This window comes from Prunus persica, chromosome G1 (assembly GCF_000346465.2).
Source record: "Prunus persica cultivar Lovell chromosome G1, Prunus_persica_NCBIv2, whole genome shotgun sequence".
NCBI classification, from domain to species: Eukaryota; Viridiplantae; Streptophyta; class Magnoliopsida; order Rosales; family Rosaceae; genus Prunus; species Prunus persica.
Window position 1 is genome coordinate 45,921,540 of NC_034009.1, and position 13,546 is coordinate 45,935,085.

The following is a 13,546-nucleotide window of genomic DNA, read 5'->3' on the forward strand; positions in this document are numbered from 1 at the left end:
CAGTTAAATTAGTAATTATATTTTAATTATTATTTCTTTAGTGAATAATTAGTATTAAATATTTTAATTAACTTCATGAATTATATATATTAATTAATTCAAATTTTCTTTTCTTTTCCTTTAATATTCAGATTCAAATAGTTATGTTTTTTTAATTAGTATTTAAATAGTTTTTAAATTTTTGTAATTTAACGGAATTGACAACATTGATTAACGGTACTAAACACAGGACCGAATTGATAAAATTGGAAACGGACTAAATTGACCAATGTGGTAAAACACAGGAACATTTTTGTATTTAAGCCAAAAAGAAATAAACATAAAATTGGCTCCGCCACTGCGGCACACTTGAAGACTCAGGCTTTACACCTCACAGTGGAGAATTGCAATGGAGGTTGAGTCTGAGAGGACGAAACCTGTTGCTGTGTTCATGGCCTTCGGTACCAAAGGCGATGTCTACCCAATTGCTGTAAGTCATCCTTTTCTTCCATTCATCTCTCTACCTGTTTCCGTTTGGGTCCCGGGAAAATGCAAGAAATTTAATGTTGCAAAATGATTTGACAGTTTTTTGGTGGAGTTTTTGATTCTCCGTTTTGTTTTGTTGTGTTTTCACTTTGCAGGCCATTGCTGTGGCTTTTGCTTGTGACCAGAGACAATACGACGTCGTTCTAATCACGCATTCAGCTCATGAGGTTTGCTTTAACTTGCTTTCCAGGCTTTGAGTCGTCTGCTGATTAATGTTAGATTTTAAGAACTCCAAATAGGGTAAATGAAATGAAGCCTATTTAGAGAATCTAAATCTAACACCATAAAAATGGTACACTAAAGATACCCCTTGTTCTTGAATGGTTACCAGGTAGGGTAAATTACTGAGCAAGCAGAGTTATGCCACTAGCAAACTCATTCAAACATGATATCTAGTGTTAATAGAGATACCACATTTCTCTCTCAGTAAAGCCCACAATTTTGCATTGTCCACTGTTCGGAACTCCGGTGGAGTTGCCTAAAAAAACAATCATGTTTAATTGACAAATTATGCTATGTCAAATTGACTCTATTTTATTTTTCTTTTAATTTTTATTTTTTGTCAACGCATCCTTAACCTTGTTAAATAAACCCTTTAGTATTCTTGTGTTAGGGGATTGTATTTTTCTGTATGGCTCAAATGCAGGTTGATGTTTGAGTTACAGAATTTACATTTTTGTCTCATACTATTGAAGGCCTTAACACTTCTTGGACTTGCTTTTTGTTTTTGTTTTTTAGGTTTACTGGCATAGTCAGCAATCACATTTACTAAATAAATTTGTACCAGTTAAGGCTGATTTTAGTCTACAAAACTGGAATGTTGGTTTCTATAATAGAGTTTCCAAGTACACACATTATGAAAGACAATGACGTGCTTGTGTCCGCATACACACACGCGCACACACGAACACAAACACAAACACAAACACACACACCCACACTCACTCACCCAACAAAGAAACAAGCAGCTGAAAAAAGTAATAAATAGTTGAAAATATTTCTTTGTTTGGGACTAAAACACTTAAGTGAGTGTTGTGTGATCGTGGATCTCTCTCAGGGTTCAGGGTTGAGTACTTGTTTTAGTTACTTATATATGTATGGGTATGGTATGTCTTTATGCATGCATCATATAGGCTGTTTCACGTACATTATGCAGATGCGAAACTCCCTCCTCATCACTATTGATATGTTGATTTCACAGTACAGTCAACACAAATCAATGACTCACAATGACCCTAAATTATTAATCATCCTAAATTGAGATGGTGCAAGTCAACTTCTTATTGGCATTTTAGCTATCCACAGGATAACCAAAAGAAAAGAAACAGTTGTATGAGCATTTCCTTCTACTTTTTTTTTTGTTTGTTCTTGTTTCAGCTCCAATTCCCTATCAAACTGTGAAGAATTGATGTTAATATATTTATAAAACTTATCATACTTTTGGAAAGGTTCATCATTGCTTACTTTTTGTTTGATGTGTATTTAGCAATTTTGTTGAGTATTTTAAATTTGTTGGTTGTCACTTGTTGTGCAGAACTTAAGGTGTCACTTGGCTGAAAAACATGTTTCATATCGTCCAATTTCATCACCACCTGTTCTCTCTATCCATCAGAAACATGATCCTACCGGTTCAAATTACTGAATTCTCTCTCATTTTTCTCTCAATATAGCAGAGCTTATTTGCTCTGGCTTGTTTAAAGAACAATCTAACAACTATGTAACATTTTCTTTGGATCTTTTATCATACCAGGCTCTGTGGAGTTCCCATTTTCACTGCAGAAAAGGATGTTTTCTATCGAACACAGACAAGAATGTTATTTGGTAGTTGAATCCATATTTGGATCTGGCCCAAGCATGGAGGGTGATTTTATTGTGATAAATTTCTTTGCTTTGGTACTTCCCATTTAAGCTTTTTCTTTGTTTTGTTTTGTTTTTTGTTTTTATGGAAAAACTTAAGTCAAAGTATCTCTTATATAGATTAATGCATTTTTGGCATAAAAGAATCAAATACAAAGCAAAATGTTTTTTTGAAAGTAAAGGGTGTTAAATATAAAAACTAGAAATCCTGTATGGTTATGTGACTTTCCATTCAAATTCTTCTCTGTCAAGTATAGTACACATACATGGGATTTAATGCTTGCTTAAACATCTTAAATGTCTACACATCAACTTAGGATTATGCATGGAGAGGCCTGATATATAAGATGCCAGGCATAGAATACAAGTGTGGGACTTTTATATTCTGAATACGTCCCCCCATTAGTTGGCAGATTGATCAATTTTAGTAGGGGACATCGAGCACATTTGGAAAATTGGGCATAACACTTAGATGAAGAGGCTGATGATTTGAAACATTGAGATGAAAAGCTTAGAATATTCAATCTTAGATTTTTGTATTGTCAACAACTTATATACCTCGATTAGTATTAGACTCATTTAGAATTTTAGACAGTGGGTATAATAATGTACTACCTAAATTGGTTTCACTGCGTGATGATCCAGGAAGGCTGGAGTTTTGCGGAACTTTTTCGTGTCCGTTGCATGGTTGCTGCACCTTATGTCGTTCCATACAGGTAATACATCTTCTATTTATGTTAGGGGCCACATGGAAATGTTACTGGATAACGTGTTCCACTTATCATATGCAAAGGAAAATCTGTATTTGAACATAATTGTATGAAGATACCTGAAAGCGGTATTTTACTTTACCTACATATAATATTATATAAAGTGAGAAAGAGGTTATTCTATATCCTTATATTATCAATATTGGGGATAGCATTCTTTTGTTGAGGTATATACAGGGAATGAAAAAAGTGAATTACTTTGTAAGAACTTTCAAGTAGGTACTAGTTTATAATGTTTTGGAGTTCTGGTTTGATCTTTTGAAGTTAATTTTTGTTTAGTTTCTTCCAGTGCACCTTCATCATTTGAGCGCCACTTTAAAAAGGAACTTCCACTTTTGTATAAATACCTTAAGGAAGCTGACATCAGCAAGGTACTTTAGTTTTTTTAGATTTACTATTTGGAAATAATGCTCGTATTTGTGGTTTTGATCTTTCTGGTATGTGTCTCATAAATTGATGGTGTACGCATCACTTACAAGTGAATTTAATTTTAGTCCTTTCTCTTCTTTATATTAATATGAGTTTGTGATCTGCTGAAATAACATTCTTCTTTTCATCTTTGTATGCACGTAGGTTTGTTGGAAAGATGTGATTCACTGGATGTGGCCACTTTTCACTGAATATTGGGGATCCTGGAGGTGTGACAATTTGAATATGAGTCCTTGCCCTTTTACAGTTAATATCTTTGACACAAAATCTCTTAATGCGTTCAGTATATTGTAACAGTTAGTCTTTACAGACCAAAATTGACAGATTCGGTTTATTTCGGCAATGAGTTCTTGACTCATTAAATATACTTTCATATCACCTGAGCTGACAATTTTCATAATCACGTAGCTCCTCTGGTTATCTTGGAACTTATGCTTTTGCTTCTTTGTTAAATGCAGGATCCAGTAACAGGTCTACCCACTTGGCACGATAGGCCTCCATCTCCCCTTCTTTTGTGAGTTCTGAGTTTCCAACTTACGCATGTGAGAGTGTGTGTTGGTTATCTTTCTGCACCTATCTGCTAACTAAAACTTTTTACACCCCGGTACTTTTGCATTCCATGACTGTTCTGGTATCCATATGGTTTTAAAGTTCCATGTATTAGTGGGCTGTATTTCATGTAAAATTCGCCAATTCCATTTCGGTCTAGTAGCAACTAGTCTCCACTTTGTTGGAGGAGGTCATGAGTTCAAATCTCATGGACGAGATAAGCCTTGCGATGGCTACAAGTGAAGATCCGAGAGGCACCACCAATAGAATGCTAGAAATCACAACTGAAAGTCAAAACTGTTTCATAATGACTAGTTGCATCAAGCTATTCAACTAAACAAATGAAATTTTATTTTTCATACAATATCTTTATGAATGGAGAATTGTTATTCTTTATACTTATTTAATTTCTTTTTGTTTTCAAGTATTCTGAAATTTTTCCTGTTATGTGACAGGTATGGATTTAGCAAAGAAGTTGTTGAGTGCCCTGGTAGCATGTTTATACAATTTTCAATATTGTACAACTTTCTTTCATGTTTGTGTTTGCTATCCCCAACAAAACAAAAGACAAAAAGAAAAAAAAAATTATACACACACCAAAAATAAAGTACATCTGTTTTGGGGTGGGGATGCAAGTTGTTTAATACTACTAAATTCATAGGTTGATATAAGATAATTGCAAAGGTGATGGTTTTGCATATGATGCCACTAGGTAGATAATCATTCTCTGACTAACAATTTTCTCAAATCTTGTTTTATTTACTGCTCTTGCCTTAGTTTTCATTGTTGGAGCCTAGCGTTCTCAAGGAAAAGCCTATGAAATGACAGAATAATTGGTATAATTTGATAAACAGTGAAAATGATTCTTAAAAAGTTTCTGTTACAGCAGAATAGCTTAGATGACATAGTTATTATAACCAGAAATGGTTAGTGGTCTACTCCAAGAATCTTTTCTAGTAACGGTCCATGAGCAGTAGTAGTTCCCATGAGTTCTGTGGGAGTATTAGTATACTGCATAAGTGCCAGGTCATTTTAAGTATGGTGATTTTTACTATAATCGATGCATGTGACTTCATTCAAAAAGTGATTTTCCATAATTGCTGTAGCATATCCTGTCTCTTTTATTGAACAAGGTTGATCTGTTCGGTCACGTTTTGTTCCTGCTATGTCGATCTCATCTCAGTGGTTTTAGGATTCTAACAGGTTATTGGCCATCAAAAGTTCGGGTTTGTGGCTTTTGGTTTCTCCCCAATGAATGGCAGTTTTCATGTAAGCAGTGCTGTGAAATTTCAAGGATTGTTTCTTCAGGGCATCTTTACACAAAAGATGAACTGTGTTCAGCCCATGTTCACTTAGATTATTTTCTGAAGACTCCGATGCCTATGCCACCTGTTTTCATTGGCCTAAGCTCTATTGGTAGGCAAGTTCTTTCTCGAATTAATTCATTAGCAACTGCTTTAATGCATTCTTAGAAATTACAGTACAAGAGTATCAGGTTATACTCTGTGATTTAGTTGAGTTATTATATGCTCTGGTCTTGCAACTGAGTGTGTAAATACGTAAATAGCTTTCTTCTAGTTGGACAGTTTATTCCTTACATGTTAATGCACGACAATTGTAATGTTGTACCCAAATACTGATATTGAGTGTCCCATTGTATGTGCAGCATGGGATTTTTAAAAAACCCTCAAGCTTTTCTTCGACTTCTCCAAACGGTCATGGAGATAACAGGTTACCGCTTTATCCTCTTTACAGCGGGCTACATGCCTTTAGATACCGCAATCCGAGCGATTGTTGCTGAATCATCATCATATGTGATGCACAAACAGTTTAATGACGAGTGCCTTTCTCTCTTCAATGATCGACTCTTCTGCTTTTCTGGGTGAGCATTCCAAGCTAATTTCTGCAGAATGTGTTGTGATAGGCAAATGACATTTCTATCTTAACATTTTTCGAATGTTATACAGGGCTCTTATATTGAATAATTATATAGTTATTTCTCATTATATATATATATATATCATATGCTATTGTCTACATGGACTGCACCCTCTTGGTGCCTTTTTATGACTTCTTACTACCCTATTTCTTCAAAAGGTAGTTTGCAATGCATGGCATTTGTTGGTTTTTATGTATTAGACTCTTGTGCACTAACCTTATGTGCAGGAACCTCTTGAAAGTTGTGCATCACTGGTTCTTATTTGGAGCTTTCTAAGATTTTGGATTTTTATTTGTTGAAAGAATAAGAGGATCATATGTTTCTATTCATCAATTGAACAAAAACCAAACCCTTATAAATCCTCCATACCAAAAATTTAATCAAATAATTCGGCAAACCATAAAAGTCACCCCAATCAAATAAACTAATTTGTTCAATCCCCTAAATTGGCTAAACCAAATTAGCTAGATTAGATCCATCATTCCTAAACCACAATGCTGTTTTTATCCTACATCAGAAAATATTGACATCATCAGAAGCTTGTAAGGACAATGGAACTTGCAATGTTTAGTTATTCAACCAACTGTAGCTAACATTATATGCTCTATGTCTTTCTTTAGTGGATATATTATCTACATGTCTTAAACTGTGAATTATGCTGTGTGCCTTCCCACTTTTATCCTAGAACCTGGCAACCTTTTTCCAGAACCTGAAAATATTTTCCCAATATCGTACATAAGATTTGATTACTTTAAAATTACAACTGCAGTTCTACAACATAGAATAGCTATCATGCTTTTCACCCGTTTAATTTCAAATGATTTCTAGATCAGTTATGTCCAGTCGGTTGGTCTTTGGCTACTCTTTTCCTCTCTGAATAACATTTTCTTACCTTGTTGAATAGTACCATACCATACAAGTGGCTGTTTACTCGATGTGCGGCTGCAATTCATCATGGGGGAAGGTGAGAGTAGTCCAACTTTATACGTTGGCTTAAGTACCTTTTTGGTCCCTTAATGTGTATGGAATTTCAATTTTGTCTGTGTTGCTCTAATCAAATATATTAATTTTTTCTTCTTTCAAGTTACTTCAATGTAATATCAGTCATGGATGATGTACTTCTGTAAACCAAGGCAAATGGAAGTTAATGGGATGTCAAGATTTTGGGCTGATGTGGCTAGACATACTGTTAACATTTTAGACTTTTCGATATAAGAAACATAGATTTTATGTTTCAGAACTATAGAACGTAGTTTATGTTCCGAGGGGGAACCACTTGGACTCCAGCCGTCCATCAACAGCTCCAGCATCTACAGCATCACCATTACACCATACAGAGTCGTCTGCTTGAAACCTCAGCTCCACTATAGCACCAGCATACCTGAATCATGCTCAGCTACCCAAATTATTTCCATACTGATTCCTTTTCACCAGGGCATTTCTCATATTATTGAAAAACTTTCAGTTACATAGTACCCAACTCCAATATTTGAATCTCTTCAAGAGACCCATATGTGGATTTTCCTTGGCATTGTGGGTTTTTGGGGTTTTCAGAGTCTAGTGGTTTCTGGTTTTTGAGTTCAAAAGAGAAGAGAGGGGAGGGGGAGAAAATAAAAGAGACAATTCTGGCAGCGGCAATGACAGAAAAAGGAGGATTTCTAATTATAGTGCAAGAGGAGAGAGTGAGGGAACACAGTGAAAAGGTTCCAGTCTGTCAACATTGTCTACTGTGTTCCCAAACCCATCCGTAAGTTATTTATTGTTGTTGTATATTAGCAGCATATTTGGCCATCTTAGCATGAGAAACTTGACACCAAAAGCTTCCGTCTGCCCTCAGTCTCTGCCTCCATGGTTGGGACTACATTGAAATAGTAGAAAATTAATGTATGTGATTGGATCAATTAAGATATCATGAATGAAATTGAAATTCCTTACAACTTGAAAGACCAGGGGATTTCAGCCTTCTTTTTTTTCTTTTTTTTTTCTTTTTTCTGACATAACATTTTAGGAAATACGTAACGAGCAATGTATTTACTATTCGTTTTCTGTAAATGTGGAAGTAGTGGCACTACTGCTGCAGCACTACTTGCAGGAATCCCACAGGTTAGTTCTGGTAGTACCATATTTTTGCTTCTTTATATATATTCGACCTTTAACATATATTGTATTTCACTTGATCAAGTATATCAGTAGTAACAATGAAGGGGCTCTCTCTCTCTCTCTCTCCCCCCCTCCCCTGTAACATACATGATGCAGAAAAGTAATTTATCTCAGATGGCAGGTAGTATGCCCATTTCTGCTAGATCAGTTTTATTGGGCTGAAAGAATGTTCTGGCTTGGAGTAGCACCAGAACCATTGAAAAGAAGCCACTTACTTCCAGAAGAAAGTGATGAAAAAATAATCCAAGGAGCAGCGAATTTGCTATCCAGGGTCATACATGATGCATTATCTCCCAAAATTAGAGAACACGCTGTAGAAATTTCTAAGAGAATATCTCTTGAGGTAATACTTACTTTTGAATTATGAAGGTAATAATTGTTGGTAGTTTCACAGCACTATAATTTCAAATGGATTTGGTGGAAAGGGGGAGGAAGAGGAATGGGGAGGGGACTTTTAGTTTTGTTAGTGTGCAACATGTTTGTTTAAGTTTTTCGATGTTCGATGTGGTATGTGTAACATGTGATGCCATTCGATGTATATACAAATTTTAATGGTATAGGTTACCCTTTTCCTTCGAGAAGGCACTGAACTCTTATGAGGGATGCAGCTTTCTCTGCTAGAGATTAATTGATGGTGGCCTGTCAAAAATCAATCTACACTGCATGGGAACGTATAACATGTACCTTCTTTGCATATCTTTTAGGTTGGATCTTCCTAGTTTCGTAAGTGTTGATAATTTGGAGATTTGGGGACCCTTTATTTTGTTTTAATCTAGTTCTACAATTAGAGTTGAAATTTCAAATTATAGTCTTAGTACCCCATTCTAATAAGAATGAAAAGTAGAAGGAACTATTGGCATCCCAAAACTATTTGTGTTTATTCTCTGAAAATTGAAAATATGAATAGAAGGTGCTACTAGTCTAATTTACAAAATGATATTTACTTTTCAGGATGGAGTCTCAAATGCTGTTAAATATATCAAGGAAGAGATTGGTTGTTCAAGCTGATTATTTGGAATCTGTTTCATTGACATTCCACATGGTTTTCGGCAATGCAGACAGTCCAGATTCTGAAAATGGCTGTTTGGAGGGCGGCATGTGCACGATTGGGACAGTCTGCTTTAGAGAATTGTTCTTTTGTAAAAAGACTCTTCTAATCTAAATGGGATGGATTAGATGCAAAATATTACTAACAATGTCTTGCTTATGCAGAAAGAAAGCTTTTCCTATTTAGTAATCGAGCATTTGACAAGAAAAATCAATTGATTTAGAGAACCTTCTTTGTCAACTTAAAAGAGCCTGCGAGGTGAAATGGTCATTTCCAACATACTTTTGACTCCTTATGCCAATATGTCGTTTCAGTACCTTTTTGGGGTGCCTTCATTTACATGTGCAAGGATCAGCGCTTATGATAGTTCTTAATAATCTTGTATTTGTATAATATAGTTATCAATCATGTCTTTCTTCACCAGAAGAGCTTGTATGTCGCGGGGATAATACTGTTTCAGCCTTATCATGTGTGGTGGGATGTGAAAGAGCGAAATCATGAATTTTTCAATGGGAAGGCTAGCTTAAATTTTTTTTTTTTAAAACCTTACAGCTTCCATAATTTTTTTAAAATAAAAGTATATATTAAATCATATAAATTAAAAATTAAAAACATTTAACATAAAATAAATAAATATTAAATATAACTAAAAAATTCATATTATCAAAATAAATATATGTTCAACAACATAATTGAAAGTGTAACCTATTCAAGAACAAGAGCAATAGAATTAAGTTAACATACTGTTTCATTTTTGAAAGCAAGCCTCTTCCCACTTGTGAGTTTCAATTACTTAGTGCCTGTTTGGCATTGCTTATTTCGGGTGATAAGTGATTTTTTAAAAATTTTGAGAAGCCCAACCCGTTTGGTAAACTGTGAGAAAATCACTTATTATTAAAAATTGCTGTGAGAGAAAGCTATAAGGGAAAGCAGCTAATGAGGTGCTTTCATTTTCTGATTATGTAAGAATCAGTTACGAAGAGGCGCTGGGTTTAATGATCATGCGGCAATCATTTTCTGATTATGCATAAAATCAATACCTACAACACTTTTAACAAAAATTTTACCAAACGCCAAACTGCTTTGTCTCACAGCTGATTTCTCTCACAACAAATATGACAACGATTATTTTCACAGCACAGCAATACCAAACTGGCCCTTAATGAGTCTATAATTGTGGGTTGAAGTACTTGTGAGGGTTTTTATTGGACTGTTAGGGAAGCTTTCCCTTTATTATTTGGGTCAGAAAAGGATATTTTATTAAACAACAGCCAAAGGCAGTAGAGAATACAAACAGACTTTAGAAAAATAATATTTCCCTAATCTGTTTATGGTGGGCCATATAGGTTTTTTCATTTGTTCTTTAAACCCTTTCATTCAACAACTGCCGGCCTTCATATTAGGGGTGGACACGATTTGGGTTGGATTGGTTTTTGCTTAAAATTAAAACCGATCTTGTACTATTCATTCGATTTAGTTCGGTTTGTTTTAATAAAAAAATTTCAAAAACTGTTCAGTTTGAGTTGAACCGGTTTCGGTCCGGTTTGGTTTTGAACCGGATCATAAAAATTAATTTTTAATACAATTCTTAATTGAAATATTATTATTTTTACTTGAAATTTAACAATTTATTCAATTTCATATAAAAATAAATATTAAAGTTAGAAAAGAGAGATATTTTGAAATTGAACTTGGATAAATATATATATATATTTTGGTGAAATTAAAAATATAGCATTAAATATAAATATATATTGAAATTATATATTTTTTTAATTTGATCCGTTCGGTTCGACCCAATCCGGTTTTTGAAGACATGAAATCGGATCCAAAACCGGTCCGGTTTGATTTTTGACCGGTGTTGACTTTTTGGTCAACTCGATTTTTTTCCGGTTTGATTTAGTGCGGTTTGGCTCAAATTTTCGATTCGCCGGTTTGAGTGCCCACCCCTACTTCATATTTCCCTAATGTGTTGTATTTGTTGGTGGGCTATATAGGTTTTTTCTTTTGTTCTTCAAAGCCTTTTATTAAGCAACTGCGTGACTTCATTTCCCTAATTAATGTGTTGTATTTGCTGGTGGTCCATATATATAGGTTTTTTCTTTCTTTAAAAAGCTACCACCATAACCGTGTGTGGTTTCGCCATTGGAGACGTGATTTGTTGGAGATAGTAAAACAATGCTCTCCTGTGATATGGAAGAATTTCTCCTTTGTTCATGATTTGTCCACTTTCATGTGTGTTAAACACTTAAGGGCTCGTTTGTTACATAGGATTGTCTTGGCATAGACTATGCTTAGGAATTGTCTTGGCTTGGCTTGGCTTGGTCTAAGTTGGATAACACTTATCTTGCATTTGGTGTATGCTTGGACTAGGACTAGATTTTTTTATTTTTTCAAAACAATCTATATATATATATATGTATATATGTATGTATGTATGTATATACACAGAGAGCTTCCATTGAGGGATCCCTCAAATAAGCTTATTTGAGGGACACCCCTTGTAGGCCCCACTCCGGATTGTATTTTACTAATCCAAACCTTCTATTTTGTAGATACTCATTCAAAGATCATCTCTACAAAAACTCACTTGAATCCGATATCATTTGACCACTCAATTAAGTTACTGAAATTTTAGCATTTTCTTGAAGCACCGTGTTCATTGATTTTGTAAGACACAATTGGATGTCGAAATGGTTTCCGATTTGTCTAATTTTTTGTAAGGATGATCTATGAATGAAGACCTAAAAAATAAATGATTTGGATCATTGGGAAAAAAATTGTAGGGTACCCCTAAAAGGCGTCCCTCAAATAAAATTATTTGAGGGATCCCTCAATAGAAGGGGACTGTGTATATACATATGTATATATATTACATATATTATGCATTCTATTATATATATTAATATATATGTATATTATAAATAATATATATATAGCCGCTCGGCTATACCTTTAAAATATCCAAATATATTAATATACAATTTTGTCATATTATTTTAGGGTTCAGGGCTAAATACCACTTAAGCTAATTGGGCTAGAGTTATTTCTTCAATTATTTTATTTATACAAGCGATATTGTGGAATGAGAATTTAAATTTTTTTCCGATACCTCCAATTCTAATGATTTCCGGCTATTAGCCCATAGCTCAAGAATAAAAAAATCTACTTTGAGATACATCAGTATATTCTCTGCATACGAAAAATTGGATGCAAAACATTCTAATGAGGCAACGAAGAGAAGAGTTATGGAATAAATTGAAGTTATCAGAGGTCATATGGCATTGATATATATATATATATATACAACTATTCTAAATGAGATTTCAAACAACGTGTTAGATGAGAAGAAGCATATCATTCTTACATATACCATACCCACATACACCTGAAATTCCCAATGTTAAGAGGGGAGAAAAGTGCAATACCTCTCTTGTATCTCGCAAGCGTAGAAGGAGAAAGAGAAAGATAGGAAAGACGCCAAGTCAAGCCATGTACTACTATTGGCCATACAATGACGGCACTTACCCAGAAGTTGAAGGTTTGAGTCCTGCTGAAATGGCCCTATATTTTTTTAGGGTAATGTACTGTGGAAAGGAAAAACACAAAAGAAGAGCTTTTCTTGGAGGACAAAGGAAAAAAAAAAAAAAAGCCAAAACAAGATAAACAATACAGGAAAGAGGCATGGACTAACAACATTCAAGGGTGCTCAGCATTCCCCATTAACATTTCTAACTAATCAAATATGCTAGCTCTAGAATGTAATAATATAAACAAGGCAGAATGCCCAATTCGCACTAGCACTCGTCTTTTATTCTAGGCAAGTACTACTACGAAGAAGTCAGAATTGTAACTACTAAGAAGAATACCTGCACGACCATTTGCAGAAGATGCATGCAAGTAATTGAGCTTGAAATCCACCCACTATTAGCACATATATCTATCATGGCCTGGATGATTCGCATACTTTGATCCAATACTGACTTCTAGTCTGTGACGTAATCACTGATTGGTAGTTCTAACTGCGAGAAATGTGCCTGAATGCAGAATTCATGCATGGTAAGAGAATAAAACGATGAGAGAACTAAAAAGGAAAACGGCATGAAGTTTTTATTCGAAAAAACATATAGTTGAAGACAACTCTGACCTGAAAGAGCAGATTGGCTTTGACATGTGGATCATCTAAGCGGTCCTTATCCACTTTATATCAAACTCAGGTTCAGCATTGTCCAAGCCATAGTAAGCTGGATTAAACATCTGTAGAAAACT

At 34.6% G+C, this 13,546-nt stretch overlaps 1 protein-coding gene across 3 annotated transcripts; it reads left to right on the top strand.

Annotated features, from left to right (window-relative positions):
* On the top strand, window positions 320-9,703 carry LOC18793779 (sterol 3-beta-glucosyltransferase UGT80B1). 3 transcript variants are annotated; one of them, XM_020555520.1, is made up of 15 exons: window positions 320-469; window positions 621-692; window positions 2,060-2,153; window positions 2,276-2,418; window positions 3,028-3,098; window positions 3,442-3,523; window positions 3,726-3,827; window positions 4,040-4,095; window positions 4,586-4,620; window positions 5,334-5,550; window positions 5,797-6,012; window positions 6,974-7,033; window positions 8,130-8,172; window positions 8,351-8,572; window positions 9,181-9,703. In XM_020555520.1, the coding sequence occupies exons 1-15, from the start codon at window positions 389-391 to the stop codon at window positions 9,235-9,237; spliced, it is 1,551 nt and encodes a 516-aa protein (XP_020411109.1). In that variant the 5' UTR covers window positions 320-388; the 3' UTR covers window positions 9,238-9,703. The 3 variants fall into 3 exon arrangements, 2 of the variants coding, with proteins under 2 accessions (XP_020411109.1, XP_020411110.1); XM_020555521.1 differs by having other exon boundaries at window positions 8,133-8,172; XR_002269840.1 differs by lacking the exon at window positions 9,181-9,703 and having other exon boundaries at window positions 8,078-8,172; window positions 8,351-8,407.